At 44.4% G+C, this 27,482-nt stretch overlaps 1 protein-coding gene across 1 annotated transcript in view; it reads left to right on the forward strand.

Annotated features, from left to right (window-relative positions):
- The window catches only part of LOC143807800 (gamma-aminobutyric acid receptor subunit rho-2-like), a 151,010-nt gene extending 133,178 nt beyond the window's left edge, over nucleotides 1-17,832 (forward strand). Inside the window, exon 9 of the mRNA XM_077289737.1 lies at nucleotides 15,084-17,832. Within this exon, the coding sequence (XP_077145852.1) occupies nucleotides 15,084-15,386 (303 nt within the window). The 3' untranslated portion in view covers nucleotides 15,387-17,832. The remainder of the gene's footprint in view (nucleotides 1-15,083) is intronic.
- Nucleotides 17,833-27,482: the final 9,650 nt, after the last annotated feature.

The raw sequence follows: 27,482 nt of genomic DNA on the forward strand, positions 1-27,482 counted from the left end.
ATTCTCATTTCAGTCTGTGTATGTTTTTTCCCTCTCCTCTCACAGTCAATATTTGTGGGGGGCTGTCTATCCTTTGGGGATTTTCTATGAGGCAAGATAGTTTTCCCTTTTCTATCTCTAGGGGTAATTAGTCCTCCGGCTGTGTCGAGATGTCTAGGGAGCGCTAGGTACATTCCACGGCTACTTCTAGTTGCGGTGTTAAGTTCAGGGTCTGCGGTCAGTACAGTTACCACCTTCTCCAGAGTATGTCTCATGCTGCTCTTAGGCCACCAGATAACAGCCATCTTCCTGAGGCCGCGCGTGCGCAGATGGAGCACTCTGCTACCCGGGGCTTCAGGAAAATGGCCGCGGGATGCCACGCATGCGCAGATGGAGATCGCAGTGGCCATTTTTCTGAAGCCGAGATGCGAACTCGGCTTCAGAAAAATGGCTGCCGCGATCTCCATCTGCGCATGCGCGGCATCCCGCGGCCATTTTCCTGAAGCCCGTGGCAGCAGAGCGCTCCATCTGCGCATGCGCGGCCTCAGGAAGATGGCCGCCCCCACCGATCACCAGGGAAATAGCGCAGATCGCGCTCTTTATCTTCACCTGTGATGTGGATTCGCCAGTTGGGCATGCGCAAACCACTACGCCACCAACGGAAAAATAAGCAAGATCTGGGGGAAGAAACAGCGATGTCACCACGCCCCTTTGACCAGACCACCTGGATTGACAGGCGAAAACGGCGACTTTGGTAACGTATTTCGGCAGCATAGGTGGGTTATCAGGGTACACAAAATACACTATTGTAACACACAGCTCAGGCCCTATTTAGCGGTATTTTTAGCTCATACTGAAAAAACGGGGTGACAGGTTCCCTTTAAGTTTCTTCTTAGCCTTCTTTTTTTGCAAGCTAAACATTCCCAGATCCTTTACAAATGTTGAACAACACTGAGGCCAGGGCAGAGCCTTGTGGTACGCCACTTGAAACACTCTTCCAATGGGATGTGCAACCATTTATTACCACTCTTTGGCCGGCGTCACACTCAGCGTATGAAAATACGGTCCGTATTTTAAGGCCGTAATACGCAGAAATGTTCCAAAAATAGTGATCCGTAAGTCATCCGTAGGCAGGGTGTGTCAGCGTATTTTGCGCATGGCATCCTCCGTATGTAATCCGTATGGCATCCGTACTGCGATATTTTCTCGCAGGCTTGCAAAACCGACATCTAATGGATTTATGTGCTCAAATGTCTGTTAAAACATATATACAGTATGTATATATATACTGTATATGTCATTGAGACACACACATTTATATATATATTCTGTATTTATATTTAATTCAGCGCGAAATATGTGAAAAGCCGGTAATTCAATTGCCGGCTTTTCATTTCTCCTTCACAAACCCGATAGGATATGAGACATGGTTTACATACAGTAAACCATCTCATATCCCTTTTTTTTTTGCATATTCCACACTACTGTTAGTAGTGTGTATGTGCAAAATGTGGGCACTCTAGCTTGTAAAATAAAGGGTTAAATGGTGGAAAAATTGGCGTGGGCTCCCGCGCAATTTTCTCCACCAGAGTGGTAAAGCCAGTGACTGAGGGCAGATATTAATAGCCTAGAGAGGGTCCATGGTTATTGGCCCCCCTGGCTACAAACATCTGCCCCCAGCCACCCCAGAAAAGGCACATCTGGAAGATGCGCCTATTCTGGCACTTGGCCTCTCTCTTCCCACTCCCGTGTAGCGGTGGGATATGGGGTAATAAAGGGTTAATGTCACCTTGCTATTGTAAGGTGACATTAAGCCAGATTAATAATGGAGAGGCGTCAATTATGACACCCATCCATTATTAATCCAATAGTACAAAATGGTTAATAAAACACACTGTCATGATCTCTGCAGGCAGAGATCATAGCAAGCCTATAGAGGGACAAGCTCTCGGAAGATGGAACTATACTGACCATGAACTAAGCCTGCCGCGCAACTAGAAATAGCCAGGTAGCATTTCCTATTTATCGCTAGATGCCCAGCTCTGGCCTAAGACCTAAATAGCTAGCAGAGGGAAATATAAGACCTGGCTCACCTCTAGAGAAATATTCCAAAGAAGACAGTAGCCCCCCACATATAATGACGGTGAGTTCAGATGAAACAACAAACGCAGCAGGAAAATAGTCTTAGCAAATTTGAGGTCCGCTTACTAGATAGCAGAAGACAGATAGTATACTTTCATGGTCAGCAGAAAAAACACTAACAAAACACCATCCAGAGATTACCTTAAACTCTGGCATTAACTCATAACGCCAGAGTAGCAATCCCTGATCAACGAGAGCTTTCCAGACACAGTAACAAAACTTCAGCTGTGAACTGGAACAAATAGGCAAAACAAAACATGGACAAAAGTCCAACTTAACTAGTAGTTGTCTAGAAGCAGGAACAAGCACTGAGAGGCATCAGATAACATTGTTGACCGGCAAGAAACCACCAGAGAAATGAGCTTAAATAGCGACACCCACTACTGATGGAACCAGGTGAAACAGGAAAGAGGATGACAAGTCCAATTCCACAAGCGGCCACCGGGGGAGCCCAGAATCCAAATTCACAACAGTACCCCCCCCTCAAGGAGGGGGCACCGAACCCTCACCAGATCCACCAGGGCGACCAGGATGAGCCCTATGGAAGGCACGAACAAGATCAGAAGCATGAACATCAGATGCATTGACCCAAGAATTATCCTCCTGGCCGTAACCCTTCCAGTTGACCAGATACTGGAGTTTCCGTCTGGAAACACGAGAGTCCAAAATTTTCTCCACAACGTACTCCAACTCACCCTCAACCAACACCGGAGCAGGAGGCTCAACTGAAGGTACAACAGGTACCTCATACCTGCGCAATAACGACCGATGAAAAACGTTATGAATGGAAAAGGACGCAGGGAGGTCCAAACGGAAAGAAACAGGATTAAGGATCTCCAATATTCTATAAGGGCCGATGAACCGAGGTTTAAACTTAGGAGAAGAGACCCTCATAGGGACAAAACGAGAAGACAACCACACTAAATCTCCAACACAAAGCCGAGAACCAACACGACGATGACGGTTGGCAAAACGCTGAGTCTTCTCCTGGGACAACTTCAAATTGTCCATAACCTGCCCCCAGATGTGATGCAATCTCTCCACCACCGCATCCACTCCAGGACAATCCGAGGACTCCACCTGACCGGAGGAAAATCGAGGGTGAAACCCCGAATTACAGAAAAACGGGGACACCAAGGTGGAAGAACTGGCCCGATTATTGAGGGCGAACTCTGCCAATGGCAAAAAAGCAACCCAATCATCCTGGTCAGCAGAGACAAAACACCTCAGATATGTCTCAAGGGTCTGATTAGTCCGCTCGGTCTGGCCATTAGTCTGAGGGTGAAAAGCAGACGAAAAAGACAAATCTATGCCCATCCTAGCACAGAATGCCCGCCAAAATCTAGACACAAATTGGGTACCTCTGTCAGAAACAATATTCTCAGGAATACCGTGCAATCGGACAACATTCTGAAAAAACAGAGGAACCAACTCAGACGAAGAAGGCAACTTGGGCAGAGGAACCAAATGGACCATTTTAGAGAAACGGTCACAGACCACCCAGATGACAGACATCTTCTGGGAAACAGGCAGATCTGAAATAAAATCCATCGAGATGTGTGTCCAAGGACTCTTAGGAATAGGCAAGGGCAACAGCAGTCCGCTAGCCCGAGAACTACAAGACTTGGCCCGAGCACAAACGTCACATGACTGCACAAAGACTCGCACATCTCGTGACAGGGAAGGCCACCAGAAGGATCTTGCCACCAAATCCCTGGTACCAAAAATTCCGGGATGACCTGCCAATGCAGAAGAATGTACCTCAGAGATGACTCTGCTGGTCCAATCATCCGGAACAAACAGTCTATCAGGCGGACAACGATCCGGTCTATCCGCCTGAAACTCCTGCAAGGACCGCCGCAGATCAGGAGAAACGGCCGACAAAATTACTCCCTCCCTAAGGATACCTGTGGGTTCAGAATTACCAGGAGAGTCCGGGTCAAAACTCCTAGAAAGGGCATCTGCCTTAACATTCTTAGAACCCGGTAGGTATGACACCACAAAATTAAAGCGAGAAAAAAATAAAGACCAGCGCGCCTGTCTAGGATTCAGGCGTCTGGCAGTCTCAAGATAAATCAAATTTTTGTGGTCAGTCAATACCACCACCTGATGCCTAGCCCCCTCGAGCCAATGGCGCCACTCCTCAAACGCCCACTTCATGGCCAAAAGCTCCCGATTCCCAACATCATAATTCCGCTCTGCGGGCGAAAATTTGCGAGAAAAGAAGGCACAAGGCCTAATGACGGAGCAGTCGGAACCTTTCTGCGACAACACTGCCCCAGCTCCGATCTCCGAAGCGTCAACCTCAACCTGAAAAGGCAGATTCACATCAGGCTGACGCAACACAGGGGCAGAGGCAAAACGGCGCTTAAGCTCCTGAAAGGCCTCTACAGCATGAGGGGACCAATTAGCAACATCAGCGCCTTGTCTGGTCAAATCAGTCAGTGGTTTAACGACATCCGAAAAACCAGCAATAAATCGGCGGTAAAAGTTGGCAAAGCCCAAAAATCTCTGAAGACCCTTAAGAGAGGAGGGCTGAGTCCAGTCACAAATAGCTTGCACCTTGACGGGATCCATCTCAATGGAAGAGGGAGAAAAAATATACCCCAAAAAGGAAATTTTCTGGACCCCAAAAACGCACTTAGACCCCTTCACACATAAAGAATTAGACCGCAGAACCTGAAAAACTCTCCTGACCTGCTGGACATGAGAGTCCCAGTCATCAGAAAAAATCAGAATATCATCCAGATATATTATCATAAATTTATCCAGAAAATCGCGGAAAATATCATGCATAAAAGACTGGAAAACTGAAGGGGCATTAGAAAGACCAAAAGGCATGACCAAATACTCAAAGTGGCCCTCGGGCGTATTAAATGCGGTCTTCCACTCATCCCCCTGCCTGATCCGCACCAAATTATACGCCCCACGAAGATCAATTTTAGAGAACCACTTAGCACCCTCTATACGAGCAAACAAATCAGTAAGCAATGGCAATGGGTATTGATACTTAACAGTGATCTTATTCAGAAGCCGATAATCAATACATGGTCTCAAAGAGCCGTCTTTTTTTGAGACAAAGAAAAACCCAGCTCCCAAGGGAGAAGAAGATGGACGAATATGTCCCTTTTCCAAAGACTCCTTTATATATTCCCGCATAGCAGCATGTTCCGGCACAGACAAATTAAACAAACGACCCTTTGGATATTTACAACCCGGTATCAAATCTATGGCACAATCGCACTCACGGTGCGGAGGTAACGACCCAAGCTTGGGTTCGTCAAAGACGTCTTGATAATCAGAGAGGAACTCAGGGACTTCAGAGGGAATGGACGACGAAATAGAAACCAAAGGTACATCCCCATGAATACCCTTACATCCCCAGCTCAACACAGACATTGCTCTCCAGTCCAAGACTGGGTTGTGAGACTGCAACCATGGCAATCCCAGTACCAAATCGTCATGTAAATTATACAGCACCAGGAAACGAATAATCTCCTGGTGATCCGGATTGATACGCATGGTTACTTGTGTCCAGTATTGTGGTTTATTATTAGCCAATGGGGTGGAGTCAATCCCCTTCAGAGGAATAAGAGTCTCCAAAGGCTCTAAATCAAAACCACAACGATTGGCAAAGGACCAATCCATAAGACTCAGAGCGGCGCCAGAGTCAACATAGGCGTCCGTGGCAATGGATGACAAAGAGCAAATCAGGGTTACAGACAAAATAAACTTAGACTGAATGGTGCCAATGGAAACAGACTTATCAAGCTTCTTTGTACGCCTAGAGCATGCTGATATAACATGAGTAGAATCCCCACAATAGAAACACAATCCATTCTTCCGTCTAAAATTCTGTCGCTCGCTCCTGGACAGAATTCTATCACACTGCATACTTTCTGGCGTCTTTTCCATAGACACCGCCAGATGGTGCACCGGTTTGCGCTCCCGCAGACGCCTATCAATCAGAATAGCCATTGTCATGGACTCATTCAGACCTGCAGGCAAAGGGAACCCCACCATAACATCCTTAACGGCATCAGAGAGACCTTCTCTGAAAGTTGCCGCCAAGGCGCACTCATTCCACTGAGTAAGCACAGACCATTTACGGAATTTTTGGCAGAAAACTTCAGCTTCGTCTTGCCCCTGAGATTGTGCCATCAAAGTTTTTTCTGCCTGAAGTTCCAAATGAGGTTCCTCATAAAGCAAGCCCAAGGCCAGAAAAAACGCATCCACATCGCGTAACGCAGGATCCCCTGCTGGCAATGAGAAAGCCCAATCTTGAGGGTCACCCCTGAGCAAGGAAATCACAATCCTAACCTGCAGAGCAGGGTCTCCAGCTGAACGAGACTTCAGGGACAAATAAAGCTTACAATTATTTCGGAAATTCTGGAAGCTAGCTCTATTCCCTGTGAAGAACTCCGGCAAAGGAATTCTCGGCTCAGATACCGGAGCATGTACCACAAAATCTTGTAAATTTTGTACTTTCGTGGTGAGATTATTCAAACCCGCAGTTACACTCTGGAGATCCATTATTGTCAGGTGCACACAGAGCATACAGAGATTAGGAGGAGAGAGAGAAAAAAGACTGCAGCAAGGCAGACTGGAGGAAGAAAAAAAAAAAAAAAAATTCCAGCAGACTTCTTATAACTCTCCTTTCTCAACCTGGGTCTTTAACACTTTATTGGGCCGGTCAAACTGTCATGATCTCTGCAGGCAGAGATCATAGCAAGCCTATAGAGGGACAAGCTCTCGGAAGATGGAACTATACTGACCATGAACTAAGCCTGCCGCGCAACTAGAAATAGCCAGGTAGCATTTCCTATTTATCGCTAGATGCCCAGCTCTGGCCTAAGACCTAAATAGCTAGCAGAGGGAAATATAAGACCTGGCTCACCTCTAGAGAAATATTCCAAAGAAGACAGTAGCCCCCCACATATAATGACGGTGAGTTCAGATGAAACAACAAACGCAGCAGGAAAATAGTCTTAGCAAATTTGAGGTCCGCTTACTAGATAGCAGAAGACAGATAGTATACTTTCATGGTCAGCAGAAAAAACACTAACAAAACACCATCCAGAGATTACCTTAAACTCTGGCATTAACTCATAACGCCAGAGTAGCAATCCCTGATCAACGAGAGCTTTCCAGACACAGTAACAAAACTTCAGCTGTGAACTGGAACAAATAGGCAAAACAAAACATGGACAAAAGTCCAACTTAACTAGTAGTTGTCTAGAAGCAGGAACAAGCACTGAGAGGCATCAGATAACATTGTTGACCGGCAAGAAACCACCAGAGAAATGAGCTTAAATAGCGACACCCACTACTGATGGAACCAGGTGAAACAGGAAAGAGGATGACAAGTCCAATTCCACAAGCGGCCACCGGGGGAGCCCAGAATCCAAATTCACAACAACACACACACGTTATTTACAAGTATTTTAATGAAATAAAGACACAGGTTGTTGTAATATTTTATTATACTGGTAATCCACCTGAAGACCCTCGTCCTGTAACAAAGGAAAAATAAAAAAACAACAATATCTCATACCTTCCGACGCTCAGGTCAAGTCCTAAAATCATAAATAATTTTACAGCCAGGAGCTGTGCTAAAGCAGTGCTCGTGCCTGTAAAACCCCCGGGAATTAATGGATTTCAGGGGAATGACCTGTAGTTACCTTGAGTTGCGGTGAGGCGCCCTCTGCTGGATGTCCTCATGAACTGGGGCCTGGTAAAAGTTCCCACGCTCGAGTTCATATGAGGACATCCATCAGAGGGCGCCTCACTGCAACTCAAGGTAACTACAGGTCATTCCCCTGCAATCCATTCATTCCCGGGGGTTTTACAGGCACGAGCACTGCTTTAGCACAGCTCCTGGCTGTAAAATGATTTAACCCCTTCAGATGGATTTACTTCGTGGGACTTGACCTGAGCGTCGGAAGGTATGAGATATTGTTTTTTTTTATTTTTCCTTTGTTACAGAACAAGGGTCATCAGGTGGATTACCAGTATAATAAAATATTACAACAACCTGTGTCTTTATTTCATTAAAATACTTGTAAATAATGTGTGTGTGTTTTATTAACCATTTCGTACTATTGGATTAATAATGGATAGGTGTCATAATTGATGCCTCTCCATTATTAACCTGGCTTAATGTCACCTTACAATAGCAAAGTGACATTAACCCTTCATTACCCCATATCCCACCGCTACACGGGAATGGGAAGAGAGTGGCCAAGTGCCAGAATAGGCGCATCTTCCAGATGTGCCTTTTCTGGGGTGGCTGGGGGCAGTTGTTTGTAGCCAGGGGGGGCCAATAACCATGGTCCCTCTCTAGGCTATTAATATCTGCCCTCAGTCACTGGCTTTACCACTCTGGCGGAGAAAATTGCGCGGGAGCCCACGCCAATTTTTTCCGCGATTTAACCCTTTATTTTACAAGCTACAGTGCCCAAATTTTGCACATGCACACTACTAACATTAGTAGTGTGGAATATGCAAAAAAAAAGGGATATGAGATGGTTTACTGTATGCAAACCATGTCTCATATCATGTCGGGTTTGGGAAGGAGAAATGAAAAGCCGGCAATTGAATTACCGGCTTTTCTATTGAACACTGCTGCGTATTTCTCGCAAGTCACACTGCTGGTCCGTGTGTAATCCGTATTTTTCTCGCCCCCATAGACTTTCATTGGCAATTTTTTTGCGCAATACGGTGACAAACGCAGCATGGTGCGATTTTGTATGGCCGTAGAAGACCGTATAATACGGATCCGTAAAATACGGCTGATAGGAGCTGGGCCGTGTGTTATGCGTATTTTACGGGTGTATTTTCTGCGCTCATACATCCGTAAAACTCGCCAGTGTGACGCCGGCCTTTGAGTACAATCACTCAGCCACTTATGAATCCACCCAACCATAGCCTTGTCAATCCCATACTTGGTCATTTTTTTTCAAGAACGATAGTATAACATACTTTTTTAAATGCTTTGCTGAAGTCAAGATATACTATATCTACTGAATTTCCCTGATCCACCCAGATAGTGACTCCATTATAGAAGGAAATTAGATTAGTCTGGCATGACTTATTTGCTACAAACCCATGGTGGCTCTAGTTAGTTACCATATTCTTATTCAAGTACTTACATATATGCTGTTTAATAATTTGCTCAAAGATCTTTCCTGGTATAGAAGTAAGGCTCGTTGGTCTGTAATTTAACCCCTTCACAACCTTGCCCTTTTCCGTTTTTGCATTCTTGTTTTTCACTCCCCTCCTTCCCAGAGCCATAACTTTTTTATTTTTCCGTCAATATGGCTATGTGAGGGCTTGTTTTTTGTGAGACAAGTTGCACTTTTGAACGACATCATTGGTTTTAGCATGTCGTGTACTAGAAAACAGGAAAAAAATTCCAAGTGCGGTGAAATTGCAAAAAAAGTGCAATCCCACACTTTTTTCTGTTTGGCTTTTTTGCTAGGTTCACTAAATGCTAAAACTGACCTGCCATTTTGATTCTACAGGTCATTACGAGTTCATAGACACCAAACATGTCTAGGTTACGTTTTAAGTGGTAAAAAAAATTCCAAACTTTGCTAAAAAAAAAAAAATTGTGCAATTTTCCAATACCCGTAGCGTCTCCATTTTTTGTGATCTGGGGTCAGGTGAGGGCTTATTTTTTGCGTGCCAAGCTGGCGTTTTTAATTATACCATTTTGGTGCAGATATGTTCTTTTGATCGCCCGTTATTGCATTTTAATGCAATGTCGCAGCGACCAAAAAAAACTTAATTCTGGCTTTTCGAATTCTTTCCTCGCTACGCTGTTTGGCGATCAGGTTAATCCTTTTTTTTATTGATAGATGGGGCGATTCTGAACATGGTGATACCAAATATGTGTTGGTTTGATTTTTTTTTTATTGTTTTATTTTGAATGGGGAGAAAGGGGATGATTTAAACTTATATTTATTTTTTATTTTTTTCATATTTTTTTCATATTTTTTTAAACTTTTGCCATGCTTCAATAGCCTACATGGGAGGCTAGAAGCTGGCACAACTCGATCGGCTCAGCTACATGGGAGCGATCATCAGATCGCTCTTATGTAGTTGAATTCCTGCATTGCTATAAGCGCCGACCACAGGGTGGTGCTCATAGCAATCCGGCATCAGCAACCATAGAGTTCTCAATCACCTCTATTGTTACTATGCAGATGCATCGCTGACCCCCGATCATGTGACGGGGTCGGCGATGCGCTCATTTCCGGCTCGATGGCCGGAAGCGCCGGTTAAATGCCGCTGTCAGCATTTGACAGCGGCATTTAACTAGTTAATAGAGGTGGGTGAATCGCGATTTCACCCTCCGCTATTGCAGGCACATGTCAGCTGTTCATAACAGCTGACATGTCCCGGCTTTGAGGTGGGCTCAGCACCGGAGCCCACATCAAAGCAGGGGATCCGACCTCCACAGTAATAGTACGGCGGAGGTCGTGAAGGGGTTAATGGTTTCACCTTCTTTCCCTTTTTTTTGAAGATAGGGACAACATTTGCCCTTCTCCAATCTTCTGAGACTTCTGCTGTTCTCCAGGGATTTCCAAATATTCAAGCTAGCTTTTTTGCAATTTTCTCCACTATATCTTTTAGTACCCAAGGATGTAATTCATCTGGACCAGGACATGTAAATTTATTTAAATTAACTAAGTGTTCCCCCACCATCTCTCTGTTTACAGATAGTGTGGATTCTTTTATTTCTTAGATAGCACAGTGAAGATCATTTGATGTTACATTTGCTGTCTTAGAGAACACAGATTCAAAATAAGAATTTAAAAGTCTGGCCTTCTCAACATAATTTTTGACCACTTCACCCTTTCAATCCTGTAAAAATCTTATTGCGCCCTTGATTTTTCTTTTGCTATTGACATACCCCCAAAATTCTATTTTATTCCTTTTGTTCTCCCTTGCAAGCTTCACTTCATGCTTGCTCTGCATTCCCTGCAGACATTATTGTATTCTTCTTTAGATATGCTGCCATCTTTCCATTTGATATACATTTATTTTTTCCTTTTTAGAAAGTGTTTAAATTCTGTGTTCATTCATCCTGGTTTCTTTAAATGCTTCCAATTCTTTCCAATTCCTTCACCATAAATCTCCCATTTAAGAAAGATCCAAAAGTTCAAAATAGGGTTTAAGTCAATGGAGGAAAGAACAATGTCATTCATTATTCTTTCATCTTTAAGTCCTTTACTGGCTAACCAAACAGTGGAGTACTTAGAGCATTGTCCTGCATAAAAACCATGGTTTCCTTGAAAGCTGTAGACTTTTTCCCGTACCACTGCTTGAAGAATGTGTCTTCTAAAAACAGGCAATAGGTTTGGGAATTGATTTTGATTCGATCTTCAATCTGAAAAGATCTATCTAGCTCATCTTTAATAGTACCAGCCGATAGCAGTATATCACCTTTACCTTGCTGACTTTTGAGTCGAAGTGGAAGTCTGTGCCTGTTACTGATCTAGCCAGAGGCCCATCCATCTGGTCTGTCAAGAGTCACTCTCATTTCATCAGTCCAGTTGACAGGCTTCAGCCTTCCCTAGCTTGGCCATGTCTCTGAGCACTGAACACTTTGTACTTCTGGGCACTGCACGGAGGTTGCAGTTCTGGAATATGACAGCACTGGAAGATAATGGCTTCCTGGTCACAGTTAATTTGCTTTTTCTGTTGACTATTTGCAACAAAACATTTGATGTTTCTTTGATCACACCCCAATGTTTGTACAATTGTAGTAGTGCTGCATCCCTCTGTAACATTTCAAAATCAGTTAAATCTCTTTTTTGGCCCATTTTGCTTCAGGAAAATAAGTTGTCTAATAATTCTGCACAGCTTGATAATGGGCATTGATATGCTAAGGCCGCACCCTCCCTCATTACACAAATATACATCACCTGATCTGCTTCATCAAGAATAAGCATTCAAGTTTATAAAGCTTGGTGTTGGAAAATATGCATAAAAATGATGATTTGGTCAAAATACTCACTTGCCTAATAATTGCGCACCTAATGTAAGCACTGACAGATATTTTATCTATACCTATTAAAGGGAACCTGTCACCCTGTTTTTTCAATATGAGCTAAAAATAGCATTCAATAGGGCCTGAGCTGTGCTTTACAATAGTGCCTTTATTATCCCCTGATTCCCTACCTTTGCTGCCAAAATACCTTAGTAAACTCGCCATTTTCGTCTGTCAATCACCCCGGTCCGGTCCGATGGGCGTTGCCAAATCGCTGTCTCTCTCCCCGCTCCTCGGCGTGTCAGACGTAACTCGATCTGTGAATAGCACAGATCACGCTCATTTTTTGTGGTTGCGCAGTGCATTAGGCTCCAGCGCATGCGCAGTATGTATTTCCCAACTGTTGGCAAAGTATACAATACATCATTGCGCATGCGCGGGTTTTCTCTGTAACCTCTGTGCCCCAGAAGTCTGGATATGCAAATTGTGTTGTCCTGGACGCTGGTAAACTTTTCCGGGGCACACAGGTTACAGTGAAAACCCGCGCATGCGCAATGATGTGCTGTATGCTATTCCCACAGTTGGGCAAAGCATAATGCGCAGGCGCGAGATGACACTTTAATGCGCAGGCGTGAAATACAACGCCGACGCCGGGAAGAAGTTTCTTAGTGAAAAGCCGGAGGTGGGGAGAAACAGTGATTTGGCAACGCCCATCGGACTGGACCGGGGTGATTGACAGACGAAAACGGCGATTTTAGTAAGGTATTTTGGCAGCAAAGGTGGGGAATCAGAAGATAATAAAGGCACTATTGTAAAGCACAGCTCAGGCCCTATTGAACGCTATTTTTAGCCCATATTGAAAAAATGGGGTGACAAGTTCCCTTTAAGCTATTTATATACCAGCATATTAGTTGCTGTATACATGGCCCTATTCTTAGTATTGTTTCTAGGGTTAGGCTGGGTTCACATTGCTTTATGGCAGTCTGTTAGACGGGCTGCGTTACACCGCGGCATAATGCTGCACGACGCAGTCCGTTAACGCTGCCATTAATCCCTATTATCGGGCGCATCGCCAACGCATGCCATAATCGGCATGCGCTAGCAATGTGCCGTCATTCAGTGACGGAGCCTCGGAAGCGGGCTGCAGCTTTTGAGGCTCCGTCACCGCTAGCACAGATGAATCATCTGTTCTAGCGGTATAGCATAACGCGATGGTGTGTATGCTATAGCGTTAACGCAGCCAGTCAACGCTATGGGTTGAACGGGCTGCTTTAACACAGTATGAACCTGGCCTTAGGATGGTGGATACTAAGTAACTAAGTGAATATTGCAAAAATGCACAATTCAATAGCAGAATTACTCTTTTTTCTTCTCTCCAAAAAGTAACAAAAGTTAATGTTACAATTGCTTTGTAAGGTACCATTCTAATATGTTGTTGTTGATGCAAAAATATGGTTTGTATGGCACCATTGTAATTGTTATACTGATGGAAAAATAAAAAAAAGTTTTAATCTCTGAATGTGGTGACACAAAATTAAAATCATTCTGGGCTTGTCCATCTTCAAGGACAATTTTAATTATTTTTTTAACTTAAGTGCATATATTTAGGGCAAAAATCATTTTTGCAACTTAGATGCATTAAATATTTTGTACCTTTTGGCTTTTACAGACTATTAATCTTCATGCTCATTCAACCAATGTGGTTTGTGGTTATAGATCAGCTGAGAGGAGCTCAGAAAGAGAGGTATAAAAGAGTTACAATCCCTCCATTAGACCTTCATAGTGGGCTGACTAATGGATTCTCAGTTAGCTCATTCTGTAGCCAGTAATTCACAATGCAACACTGAAGCTTCAGAAGGGAAACAATGAAAAGGTTTAAATGAAACCCAATTGCAAAAATTTGTTTAGCCCCAAATACATGTATTCAAAGGGAATCTGTGAGCAGGTTTTTGCTATGGAATCTCTCACCACCATGTGGTAGGGTCAAAGACCCCAATTCCAGCGATGTATCACAGTTATGATAGAGACACAGTTTTATCTGCTTAAGATCTGAAGGGGCTCAGTTGTTGAGCTATGTATAACCCCACCCACACCACAGCTTTCTGAGAAACTTTGTATAGTGACAGGGCTGCTAATCGGTACTGACGGTGGGGTTGGACTACTACCCTGCACGTGCCAAGTTGCCCTGTAATGATAATCTCCTGCTGATAAAATGCTGATTGTGCTGAAACAACAAAACACATCCCAGTAAGTGACACATCCCTGTACATAATGCTGCTCTCATGTTACATAGCAAAAACCTGCTGACAGATTCCCTTTAAGTAAAAAAAAATGTCACCAAATGTGGACAACCCATTTAACGTCAAAATGGCTTGATACTTAAGGAATTAACCCATTTTTGAAAGACACAAAAATAATCTAATATAACTAAAAAGTGACAAGAAGCGCACAACAGGGCATAACCCGGGCAGTAAGCTTTGTAGATTGCATAGTATTGCTCACTCATCTGGGTTGTGTCAGGCAGATCTGAAGATATACATAGCAGCTGATGCTACTCCATGTGCTGGAATAAACCAGCAGAAAATGTACTAGTAGAAAGGGATAGAAGAAGACATCCAATGGCCAAGAGCTCATTGTGATTGTGTCTTTTCCTGATGAAGGAGTTTATTCTGCTCTGAAATGCGGAGATTAATAAAACTGCTCATTGTTCAACACCATCATCTCCATTGGATGTCTTCTTGACCATCAGTGCAGTGGATTTATCCATATATCCCCTTCTACTATTGTAAAAATACTCTAATATTAGAGATTACCCTTAATTGTTACTCTTTAACAGCTCGATGTTCTTCCTCTATATTATGTCTAGCAGGGCAGTTATTATCTTTAAAACATTGGAATTTAATGTTAAAATATCAAATCTGATATTAGAAATTGTCTATAGTATACCATCTCTTTTTTTTTTCAGTTTCCCTGTACATGTGGAATGTCGCACACAAAAACAATGATGATGGATGGAATTTATGGTGATCCCGATTCCAACAGTTTGGCTGGATACACCAAAACCCACATTGTAGCAGAAGATGTAGAGAAGCAGGTGGTACAGCCGGCCATGAGCCCAAATTCTAGTGCCTCTCGCAAGAAAGGAGCAAAGGGTCACGTTGGTTCACGCTTGATGCTGCATACTCATGCAATAGATACATATTCCCGGCTGATTTTTCCAGCTTCATTTATTTTTTTTAACTTGATATACTGGTCTGTATTCTGCTAGAGTCCTATACTGAAGCTTCTTGTCTTCTAGATTTTTCACAATGTGAATAATGGAGATATAAGGTTGGCTCGTCATTTGCCTTTACCACAGGGTGTGTTTGAAATACAAAAAGCTCCATAAATAGGCAAGATAATGATGTATTAAATGTAATAAGCCAACATATAGGCTGAATTGCAGGAGCACCAATTCTTGTATATATACTGCATATATATCAACTACCGTATATTAATTTACATAGATTTATACAAATATAACTAACCATAGAGGAACAAAATGTACACTACTGGAACACAAGACTGGGGGTAATATATACAGGACCTACCAATTAGTCATGTACTGTGTATAATTTTTTATATTAATTTAACAAAGTTCAAATCAGCATTACTTTAGTACGGCACACCATTCTTCAGGTACCCCACAAAGACAAAATATAGCTTCTTCCTTCATTACGACCTTAATAAATACAAATTTGGCACATTATCCAACACCAGCCACCATACAAAGCCTCCAGGTCTTCGCGTGGTGCAGAATCCTTCCACATCCTGGCACATTAGAACGTTTCCGAATGCCATGATGATGGTCAGTGGGGAAAAACTTGCAAGAAATTGTAGGATCAGATACAATTTTTAATCCCATAGACTAGTACTACTTTTAACACTTGCATGTATTCTGGCATATACTTGGGAAACCCAAATCAGTGTTTATCATTGTTCTAAAAGCTTTAAAAAGAAATAATTTTCTCCAATAGTATGTGCACAATGTAAGTATTTGTTCGAGACAGTTCTGCATAAAAATGTGTCTCTTAGTAGGAAAAATGCTGAGCATAAAAATGTGCGTTTTTCCATGCGTTTTTTTTTCTCCAGTCATTAGACTAGGTGGAAAATGCTACAACACTGAAAGAACTGACATGATGGAGATTTGAAAGTGTTTCAAATCTGCAAAGAAAAAATCAGGAACGTGTGAATAAGAGTTCAGGAATCTCATCCACTTTACTGGGACATTTTACCATTTAAAAGGGTTGTCTTAAAGGGTTATTCCCATCTTCACAGATGGAAATTGTGATGTAAAAACAAGCAATGTGTAAAGTGAATAGTAAGGAAGATACACCAGCTCACCAGTTGTCAAACATTAATTATTAGGTCAGGTGCACGAGTACTACAATGAATGTAGTAAATGAATAAATGTTTTCAGCATCTGCAATAAAAAGTCTTTAACATTTCACTTCATTAGATGGCTCCTAACTAGTCATAGCATGTCTAAGACTATGAGCAAGAATCCATCGTAGGCTCGACACACACAAGCCATGTTTTTTATCTTTCCCTTTTACATTTATTTTAAGGAATTGTGTAATATCATGATGACTTAAGCACCACTATAGGTTTTTTTATTTCGTGGCTGGAGTGGTGCTACTAATCTAAGTTCCCTGAGCCGAGTCTTATACTTAACAGTCACTGTCTTTAGCTCTTCCCGGTATTACTCCAGTCCAGCGCCACCATCTTGCGACCGCAACTTCTGACTGACTGGAATTCAGTGATAACAGTCGCAGGCTCTCAGTGTAAGTCTATGAGACCCTCGTTTTGGCCTCTTTCTGACTCTCATAGACTTGCAGATCGCCCGGGAAACACTGGAGCGGTGCGGCAGGTCACCACCTCGTGGAGACCGAGAGGAGCGGCACTGGGAAAAGCTGAAGATGGCAGCTGGTAAGGATGAGACTAAGTGCAGGGAACTTACATTAGTACAACTACTCCAGCACTGCAATAAAGAAAACACTGGAGTAGTGCTTTAAAGACTATCTTTTGCAGATGCTGGAAACCATTGTTCATCTATTTATTTCTGCAATTTCTTTCTTAGTAAAATTTGCAGCCGTTCTTAAGATATTGACATTATATTGTTTTCAGATTGTTGCCCGAGGAGACCGATCACCAATGTTTTCTAGCTTTAAGCACTGCGCTGAAATTGGCAGAGATTGGGAAACAGCAGCACGCTCTAGCGATCCTGGCCAGATTCAAAGCAGTGCTTACAAGCTTCATAGAAAAGAGCTTGCATGCACTGCACATGTTCTGCTGTCTAAAAGAGGTGGTTGGCCTTCAAGGCAATGAGTAAATCTTAATATTTCAAGAACGGCTGAAAATGTTAATGTATTGTAAATTGCAAAATTGCTTGTATTTCCAAGCACTGTCCGACAATACCCATGAATGACCCACTTTTTAAACTGGAAGTTTGTGCAGCAATATGTTTTAACTACATGCTTCATCTAGTGAGAGATTTCCCAGCAGCCGGAAACATATACAGTACCATGACATGGCAGAAGAGATCTCTGTCCTGTCTCATAAATAGCTGGATAATTGGAGAGCTACAACTGAAAAGGGCTGCTCAAAAGCTATGAAAATATGTGGTGATTAGTGATGAGCGAGTATACTCGTTGCTCGTGTTTTCCCAAGCACACTCGGGTGGTCTCCGAGTATTTGTAACTGCTCGGAGATTTAGTTTTCCTTGCCTCAGCTGCATGATTTATGGCTGCTAGCCAGCCTGAGTACATGAGGGGGTTGCCTGGTTGCTAGGGAATCCTCCCATGTATTCAAGCTGGCTAACGGATGTAAATCATGCAGCTGAGGCAACGAAAACTAAATCTCCGAGCAGTTACAAATAATCGGAGACAACCCGAGCGTGCTTGGGAAAACCTGAGCAACAAGTATCTCATCACTAGTGGTGATCTTATGGACACAAATCTAGCATGGGGTTAAAAGGCGGAGATTCACATAGTTCAGAGACTGAAATAATATTATAATTAATAATATAAAATATAATTATTCACTGAATTCATTATTTTTATATATGAAACCAAGCCTTTATTGCATAAGTATTTTATTATCAAGAGCTACAGTTTCCGTTAAGATAAAAAAAGAATGTGCCGTACAGAGATTTTGTATTTAAATGCACAGCTCTTTTATACACCTTTACATACAACGTACTTCATAGGGCAAATCTGAAAAGAAGTAACACTTAGAAAATATTTTTTACTTATTATGAATATGTAAAATGTTCTGTATATATATATATATATATATGTAAATAAAATGTATAGACTTTTTAATGTTTACATCATTGGGCGCAGAGTGTTTGCAGTACAATGACTTGTGCATTGATTAATGAATAAAGCTGGATGATAAAACATGTATATGTATTAATAAAGTGTATTGGAGTCTTTCCTCTGGACATGATAATTATAATAATAAGTAATCAATCATTAGTTATATGTGTAACATTATGATCTTACTTTATCAACAACTCAACCAGGATGATATCTGGAGACTCCTTCATCCTAGATAGTAGCACTTGTCAATGAGTCACTAGTGCTGTTGGACAGCTCCGTAGTAAATGCATTGTGTGCGACAAGAGTTACAGTGGGGGAAATAAGTATTTGATCTCATTTTGCAGGTTTGCCCACTGACAGACACGAACAGTCTATAATTTTAAGGGTAGATTAATTTTAACATTGAGAGATAGAATATCAAAAATAAAATCCAGAAAATTGCATTGTATAAATTATATAAATTTATTAGCATTTTGCAGTGAGAAATAAGTATTTGATCCCCTACCTAAGAGTTCTGGCTCCTACAGACCAGTTAGACTCTCCTACTCAACTCGTTACCTGCATTAAAGTCAGCTGTCTTACATGGTCACCTTTTTAAAAGACTCCTGTCCACAGACTCAATTAATCAGTCAGACTCTAACCTCTACAACATGGGCAAGACCAAAGAGCTTTCTAAGGATGTGTCAGGGAAATATCATAAACCTGCACAAAGCTGGAATGGGCTACAAAACCATAAGTAAGACACTGGGTGAGAAGGAGAGTTGGTGCAATAGTAACAAAATGGAAGAAATACAAAATGACTGTCAATCGACATCGATCTGGGGCACCATGCAAAATCTTATCTTGTGGGGGGTTTCCTTGATCATGAGGGAGGTGAGAGATCAGCCTAAAACTACACGGGGGGGCTAGCTAATGATCTCAAGGCAGCTGGGACCACAGTAACGAAGAAAACCATTGGTAACACATTACGCCGTAAAGGTTTAAAATCCTGCAGTGCTAACAAGATCCCCCTGCTGAAGAAGACACATGTGCAGGCCCACCTGAAGTTTGCCAATGAATACCTGGATGATTCTGTGAGTGATTGGGAGAAGGTGCTGTGGTCAGATGAGACAAAAATTGAGGTCTTTGGCATTAACTCAAGTTGCCGTGTTTGGAGGAAGAGAAATGCTGCCTATGACCCAAAGAACACTGTCCCCACTGTCAAGCATGGAAGTGGAAACATTATGTTTTGGGGGTGTTTCTCTGCTAAGGGCACAGGATTACTTTACTGCATCAATGGGAGAATGGATGGAGCCATGTACCGTAAAATCCTGACTGACAACCTCCTTCCCTCCACCAAGACATTAAAAATGGGTCGTGGCTGGGTGTTCCAGCAAGACAATGACCCAAAACATACAGCCAAGGCAACAAAGGAGTGGCTCAAAAAGAAGCACATTAAGGTCATGGAGTAGCCTAGCCAGTCTCCAGACCTTAATCCCATAGAAAACTTATGGAGGGAGCAGAAGCTCCAAGTTGCCAAGCAAGAGCCTCAAAATCGTAATGATTTAGAGATGATCTGCAAAGAGGAGTGGACCAAAATTCCCCCTGACATGTGCGCAAACCTCATCATCAACTACAAAAAACGTCTGCTGTGCTTTCCAACAAGGGTTTTGCCGCCAAGTATTAATTCTTGTTTGCCAGAGGGATCAAATACTTATTTCTCACTGCAAAAAGCAAATAAATTTATATAATTTATACAATGTGATTTTCTGAATTTTATTTCTGATATTCTATATCTCAATGTTAAAATGAACCTACCCTTAAAATTATAGTCTGTTGGGGTCTTTGTCAGTGGGCAAACTTACAAAATCAGCAAGGGATCAAACACTTATTTCCCCCAATGTAGCAACTTTTGGCTCCTGTGCCACAGTTGACATGTGGGTCACATTTACCTGGCACATCAGGCAGTGTATTCATGAAATGTGTAGTCATTGGCACTACTGCAGGTAGTCCGCGTGGCTGTATATCTCGCTGTTATTAGACAACCGCAACACTTGCAGGGATTGCCTAACAGGAAATCTCTACATGTGTTGTGGCTGTCGAACAACCACGAGATATACAGCCGCGAGACATACAGCCACAGGGACATGAACATAATATTCGAGCACACAGATGACACTCGATTAAAGGGAACCTGTCACCTGAATTTGGCGGGACCTGTTTTGGGTCATATGGGCGGGGTTTTGTTTTTTGTTTTTGCCAGTTTTCTGGCCTAAAACACCTTGAAATATATGAAGGTGGAAGAAATTATGCCAAAAATGTACTCCAGTCCCTGACTAGAGTAACTCTTCTGGCACTAGTGTATGGCTGTTAAAAGATGCAACAAATTCATTAAAAATACACACGCCTCTTAATGAATTATGGGCTTTTTACGCAGTGCACACGTGATCAAGAATACCATAGAAAATGCCAGTCCCGATGAATTGGGCCCATAATGTACATCTTCCATGCAAAGAAATCCAAGGCACCAGGTTTTTCACCAATAAACGTCTTGATTAGTTACAGCATAGAAAAATGAAAACACGCCGCACTCAGCACAGCTGTCCGCACTCAGCACAGCCACGCACAGCCGCCCGCACTCAGCACAGCCACACACAGCCGCCCGCACTCAGCACAGCCGCGCACAGCCGCCCGCACTCAGCACAGCCGCCCGCACTCAGCACAGCCGCCCGCACTCAGCACAGCCACGCACAGCCGCCTGCACTCAGCACAGCCGCCCGCACTCAGCACAGCCACGCACAGCCGCCCGCACTCAGCACAGCCGCCCGCACTCAGCACCGCCACACACAGCCGCCCGCTCTCAGCACAGCCACGCACAGCTGCCCACACTCAGCACAGCCGCGCACAGCCGCCCGCACTCAGCACAGCTGTCCGCACTCAGCACAGCCGCGCACAGCCGCCCGCACTCAGCACAGCCGCCCGCACTCAGCATCGCCACGCACAGCCGCCCGCACTCAGCACAGCCGCGCACAGCCGCCCGCACTCAGCACAGCCGCCCGCACTCAGCACAGCCACGCACAGCCGCCTGCACTCAGCACAGCCGCCCGCACTCAGCACAGCCGCCCGCACTCAGCACAGCCACGCACAGCTGCCCGCACTCAGCACAGCCGCCCGCACTCAGCACCGCCACACACAGCCGCCCGCTCTCAGCACAGCCACGCACAGCTGCCCGCACTCAGCACAGCCGCGCACAGCCGCCCGCACTCAGCACAGCTGTCCGCACTCAGCACAGCCGTGCACAGCCGCCCGCACTCAGCACAGCCGCCCGCACTCAGCATCGCCACGCACAGCCGCCCGCACTCAGCACAGCCGCACACAGCCGCCCGCACTCAGCACAGCTGCCCGCACTCAGCACAGCCGCCCACACTCAGCACAGCCACGCACAGCCGCCCGCACTCAGCACAGCCGCCCGCACTCGGCACCGCCACGCACAGCCGCCCGCTCTCAGCACAGCCACGCACAGCTGCCCGCACTCAGCACAGCCGCGCACAGCCGCCCGCACTCAGCAAAGCTGCCCGCACTCAGCACAGCCGCCCGCACTCGGCACAGCCACGCACAGCCGCCTGCACTCAGCACAGCCGCCCACACTCAGCACAGCCGCCCACACTCAGCACAGCCACGCTGTTGTGAATTCCGTTCTTGGGTTCCATCCTGTGGTTACGAATGGTATTTTTGGGAGTTCTGCTCTTGGGCTCCCTCTGGTGGTTTCGAGTGGAACTTAGCAGCTGCTTTCACTAATCGGTTCCCTGGCCTTGTTATTTAACTGGGCTTTTGGCTGTAGTTGATGCCAGCTGTCAATGTTTTTCCTGTGGATTCAGTTCTTTCCTGGAAGTTCTCTGTTGGCCAGTTCATTTCAGCTTAAGATAAGTTCTGCTAGTTTTTGGGTGTTTCCCTGCTTATGACCTTCTGTTCAGTTTAAGTTATGTCTCTTTTGTCCAGCTTGTCATTATGAAATATTCCGGCTAGTTGGAAGCTCTGGGGTCGCAGATTTGCCCCTCCACACCGTGAGTCGGTGTGGAGGTTATTTTTGTAAACTCTGCGTGGACATTTAGTTTTTATACTGACCGCACAGTAGCCTTTTCTATCTCTGTCTATTTAGATAGTTTTGGCCTCCTTTGCTAAAATCTAGTTTCATTTCTTAGTTTGTCATTTTCCTCTCCACTCACGGTCAATATTTGTGGGGGGCTATCTTCCTTTGGGGGTTTCTCTGAGGCGAGATAGGTTTCCGTTTCCATCTTCAGGGGTAGCTAGTTCTTAGGCTGTGAAGAGGCGTCTAGGCAGAGATAGGAACGCTCCACGGCTATTTCTAGTGTTGGTGTTAGGAGTAGGGATTGCGGTCAGTAAAGCTACCACCTCCTCAGAGCTTGTACATTATTTGTTTACCCACCAGGTCATTTCTGTGCTGCTTCGTAATCACTAGGTCATATCAGTGATTTCTGTCTGTGGAGCTGCCACCTCCTCTGAGCTTGTCCATGATTGGTTTTACCCACCAGGTCATCTCAGTACCGCTCCGTAACCACCAGGTCATAACAGTACAGCTGGCCCACAATGTGTTAAATGCATCTCAAAAGAGGGAAGAGAAAGTTCTGAGTCAGTGTTTTTTTTTTCTTGTTGCTTGCTTCATCTTTTTTTTTCCCCTTGATTTTTGGATGGTGCAGGAGCTTGGTACTGATATGGAGGTTCAGGGTCTGTCTGCGCGTGTTGATCATCTCGCTGCAAGGGTACAGAGTATCCAAGACTATGTTGTTCAAACTCCTGTTTCTGAGCCTAGAATTCCTATCCCTGATTTGTTTTCTGGGGATAGATCTAAGTTCTTGAACTTTAAAAATAATTGCAGATTGTTTTTTGCTCTGAGACCCCGTTCCTCTGGTGACCCCATTCAGCAGGTGAAGATTGTTATTTCTCTGCTGCGTGGCGACCCGCAGGATTGGGCATTCTCCCTTGAGCCAGGGAATCCTGCATTGCTCAATGTAGATTCATTTTTTCAAGCACTTGGATTGCTTTATGACGAACCCAATTCTGTGGATCAGGCAGAAAAAATTTTGCTGGCTCTGTGTCAGGGTCAGGAAGCGGCAGAGATATATTGCCAGAAATTTAGAAAGTGGTCTGTGCTTACAAAATGGAATGAGGATGCCCTGGCGGCTATTTTCAGAAAGGGTCTTTCTGAAGCCCTTAAAGATGTTATGGTGGGGTTTCCCACGCCTGCTGGTTTGAACGAATCAATGTCTCTGGCCATTCAGATTGATCGGCGCCTACGTGATCGTAAGGTAGTGCACCATATGGCGGTGTCCTCTGGGCAGAGTTCTGAGCCTATGCAATGTGATAGAATTTTGACAAGAGCAGAACGGCAGGAGTTCAGACGTCAGAATGGGCTGTGTTTTTACTGTGGTGACGCTACTCATGCTATCTCTGACTGCCCGAAGCGAACTAAGAGGTTGCTAGGTCGGTTACCATCAGTACTGTACAGCCTAAATTTCTCTTGTCTATTACCCTGATTTGCTCATTGTCATCCTTTTCTGTAATGGCATTTGTGGATTCTGTCGCTGCCCTGAACTTAATGGACTTAGAATTTGCCAAGCGCTGTGGTTTTTCCTTGGAGCCTTTGCAGAGTCCGATTCCCTTGAGGGGGATTGATGCTACGCCATTGGCCAAGAATAAACCTCAGTACTGGACACAGTTAGCCATGAACATGGCTCCAGCACATCAGGAAAATATTCGCTTTTTGGTGTTGCATAATCTGCATGATGTGGTTGTGCTGAGGTTTCCATGGTTACAGGTACATAATCCAGTGCTGGATTGGAAATCTATGTCTGTGACTAGTTGGGGTTGTCAGGAGATACATAGTGACATTCCTCTGATGTCAATTTCCTCGTCCCCTTCTTCTGAAGTTCCTGAGTTTTTGTTGGATTTCCAGGATATATTTGAGGAGCCTAAATCCAGTCCTCTGCCTCCTCTTAGGGACTGTGATTGCGCTATTAATTTGATTCCTGGCTGTAAGTTCCCTAAGGGTCGACTTTTCAATCTGTCAGTGCCAGAGCATGCCGCTATGCGGACTTATGTAAAGGAGTCCTTGGAGAAGGGGCATATTCGCCCGTCTTCGTCACCGTTAGGAGCGGGGTTCTTTTTTGTTGCCAAGAAGGATGGCTCCTTGAGGCCCTGTATAGATTATCGCCTTCTCAATAAGATCACGGTCAAATTCCAGTACCCTTTGCCTTTGCTCTCTGATTTGTTTGCTTGAATTAAAGGGGCTAGCTGGTTTACCAAGATTGACCTTCGTGGGGCGTATAATCTGGTCCGCATCAAACAGGGTGATGAATGGAAAACAGCATTTAATACGCCCGAAGGCCATTTTTAATATCTTGTGATGCCTTTCGGGCTCTCTAATACTCCATCTGTGTTTCAGTCCTTTATGCATGATATTTTCCGGGAGTATCTGGATAAATTTATGATTGTATATTTGGATGATATTTTGGTTTTTTCCGATGATTGGGAGTCTCATGTGAAGCAGGTCAGGATGGTATTTCAGATTCTTCGTACTAATACTCTGTTTGTGAAGGGGTCTAAGTGCCTTTTTGGAGTTCAGAAGGTTTCTTTTCTGGGGTTCATTTTTTCTCCCTCGACTATTGAAATGGACCCTGTTAAGGTCCAGGCTATTTATGATTGGACTCAACCCACATCTGTGAAGAGCCTTTAGAAATTTTTGGGCTTTGCTAATTTTTATCGCCGCTTCATTGCTAATTTTTCTACTGTGGTTAAACCTCTGACCGATTTGACCAAGAAAGGTGCAGATGTGGTGAATTGGTCCTCTGTGGCTGTGGAGGCCTTTCAGGAGCTTAAGCGTCGTTTTACTTCTGCCCCTGTGTTGCGTCAGCCGGATGTTTCTCTCCCTTTTCAGGTTGTGGTTGACGCTTCTGAGATTGGGGCAGGAGCTGTTCTGTCTCAGAGAAGTTCTCATGGCTCTGTGTTGAAGCCGTGTGCTTTCTTCTCCAGAAAGTTTTCGCCTGCTGAGCGTAATTATGATGTCGGCAATCGGGAGTTGTTGGCTATGAAGTGGGCATTCGAGGAGTGGCGACATTGGCTTGAGGGAGCCAAGCATCGTGCTGTGGTCTTGACCGATCATAAGAATTTGATTTACCTTGAGTCGGCCAAGCGGTTGAATCCTACACAGGCTCGGTGGTCTTTATTTTTCTCCCGTTTTGATTTTGTGGTCTCGTATCTTCCGGGATCTAAGAATGTGAAAGCTGATGCCCTGTCTAGGAGTTTTTTGCCTGATTCTCCGGGAGTCCGTGAGCCGGCTGGTATTCTCAAGGAGGAGGTGATTCTTTCTGCTATCTCTCCTGATTTGCGGCGGGTGCTTCAGGAGTTTCAGGCTGATAGACCCGATCGCTGTCCTGTGGGGAAATTGATTGTTCCTGATAGATGGACTAGTAAGGTGATTTCTGAGATTCATTGTTCGGTGTTGGCTGGTCATCCTGGGATCTTTGGTACCAGAGATTTGGTTGCCAGGTCCTTTTGGTGGCCTTCTTTGTCACGGGATGTGCGTTCCTTCGTGCAGTCCTGTGGGATCTGTGCCCGGGCTAAGCCCTGCTGTTCTCGTGCTAGTGGGTTGCTTTTGCCTTTGCCTATCCCTGAGAGGCCCTGGACGCATATTTCCATGGATTTTATTTCTGATCTTCCTGTTTCTCAGAAGATGTCTGTCATCTGGGTGGTTTGTGACCGGTTTTCTAAAATGGTCCATTTGGTACCTTTGCCTAAGTTGCCTTCCTCCTCTGATTTGGTTCCTTTGTTTTTCCAGCATGTGGTTCGTTTGCATGGTATTCCGGAGAATATTGTGTCTGACAGAGGTACCCAGTTTGTTTCTAGGTTTTGGCGGTCCTTTTGTGTTAGAAAGGGCATTAATTTGTCTTTTTCTTCGGCGTTTCACCCTCAGACAAATGGACAGACTGAGCGAACCAATCAGACCTTGGAAACCTATTTGAGATGCTTTGTGCCTGCTGATCAGGATGATTGGGTTACCTTCTTGCCGTTGGCCGAGTTTGCCCTTAATAATCGGGCTAGTTCGGCTACTTTGGTTTCGCCTTTTTTTTGTAACTTCGGTTTTCATCCTCGCTTTTCTTCAGGACAGGTTGAGCCTTCGGACTGTCCTGGGGTAGATTCTGTGGTGGACAGGTTGCAGCGGATTTGGACTCATGTGGTGGACAATTTAACATTGTCTCAGGAAAAGGCTCAACGTTTTGCTAACCGCCGTCGGTGCGTTGGTCACCGGCTTCGGGTTGGGGATTTGGTCTGTTTGTCTTCTCGTCATGTTCCTATGAAGGTCTCTTCCCCTAAGTTCAAACCTCGTTTTATTGGTCCTTATAGGATTTCGGAAATTATCAATCCGGTGTCTTTTCTTTTGGCCCTTCCAGCTTCTTTTTCCATTCATAATGTGTTCCATAGATCTTTGTTGCGGAGATATGTGGTGCCCATGGTTCCCTCCGTTGACCCTCCCGCTCCGGTGTTGGTTGAGAGGGAGCTGGAATATGTGGTGGAGAAGATTTTGGATTCTCGTCTTTCAAGGCTTAAACTTCAGTATCTGGTCAAGTGGAAGGGTTATGGCCAGGAGGATAACTCTTGAGTTTTTGCCTCCGATGTCCATGCTGCCGATTTGGTACGTGCTTTTCATTTGGCTTGTCCCGATCGGCCTGGGGGCTCTGGTGAGGGTTCGGTGACCCCTCCTGAAGGGGGGGGTACTGTTGTGAATTCCGTTCTTGGGATCCATCCTGTGGTTACGAATGGTATTTTTGGGAGTTCTGCTCTTGGGCTCCCTCTGGTGGTTTCGAGTGGAACTTAGCAGCTGCTTTCACTAATCGGTTCCCTGGCCTTGTTATTTAACTGGGCTTTTGGCTGTAGTTGATGCCAGCTGTCAATGTTTTTCCTGTGGATTCAGTTCTTTCCTGGAAGTTCTCTGTTGGCCAGTTCAT

The sequence above is a fragment of the Ranitomeya variabilis genome, chromosome 2 (genome assembly GCF_051348905.1).
Source record: "Ranitomeya variabilis isolate aRanVar5 chromosome 2, aRanVar5.hap1, whole genome shotgun sequence".
NCBI lineage: Eukaryota > Metazoa > Chordata > Amphibia > Anura > Dendrobatidae > Ranitomeya > Ranitomeya variabilis.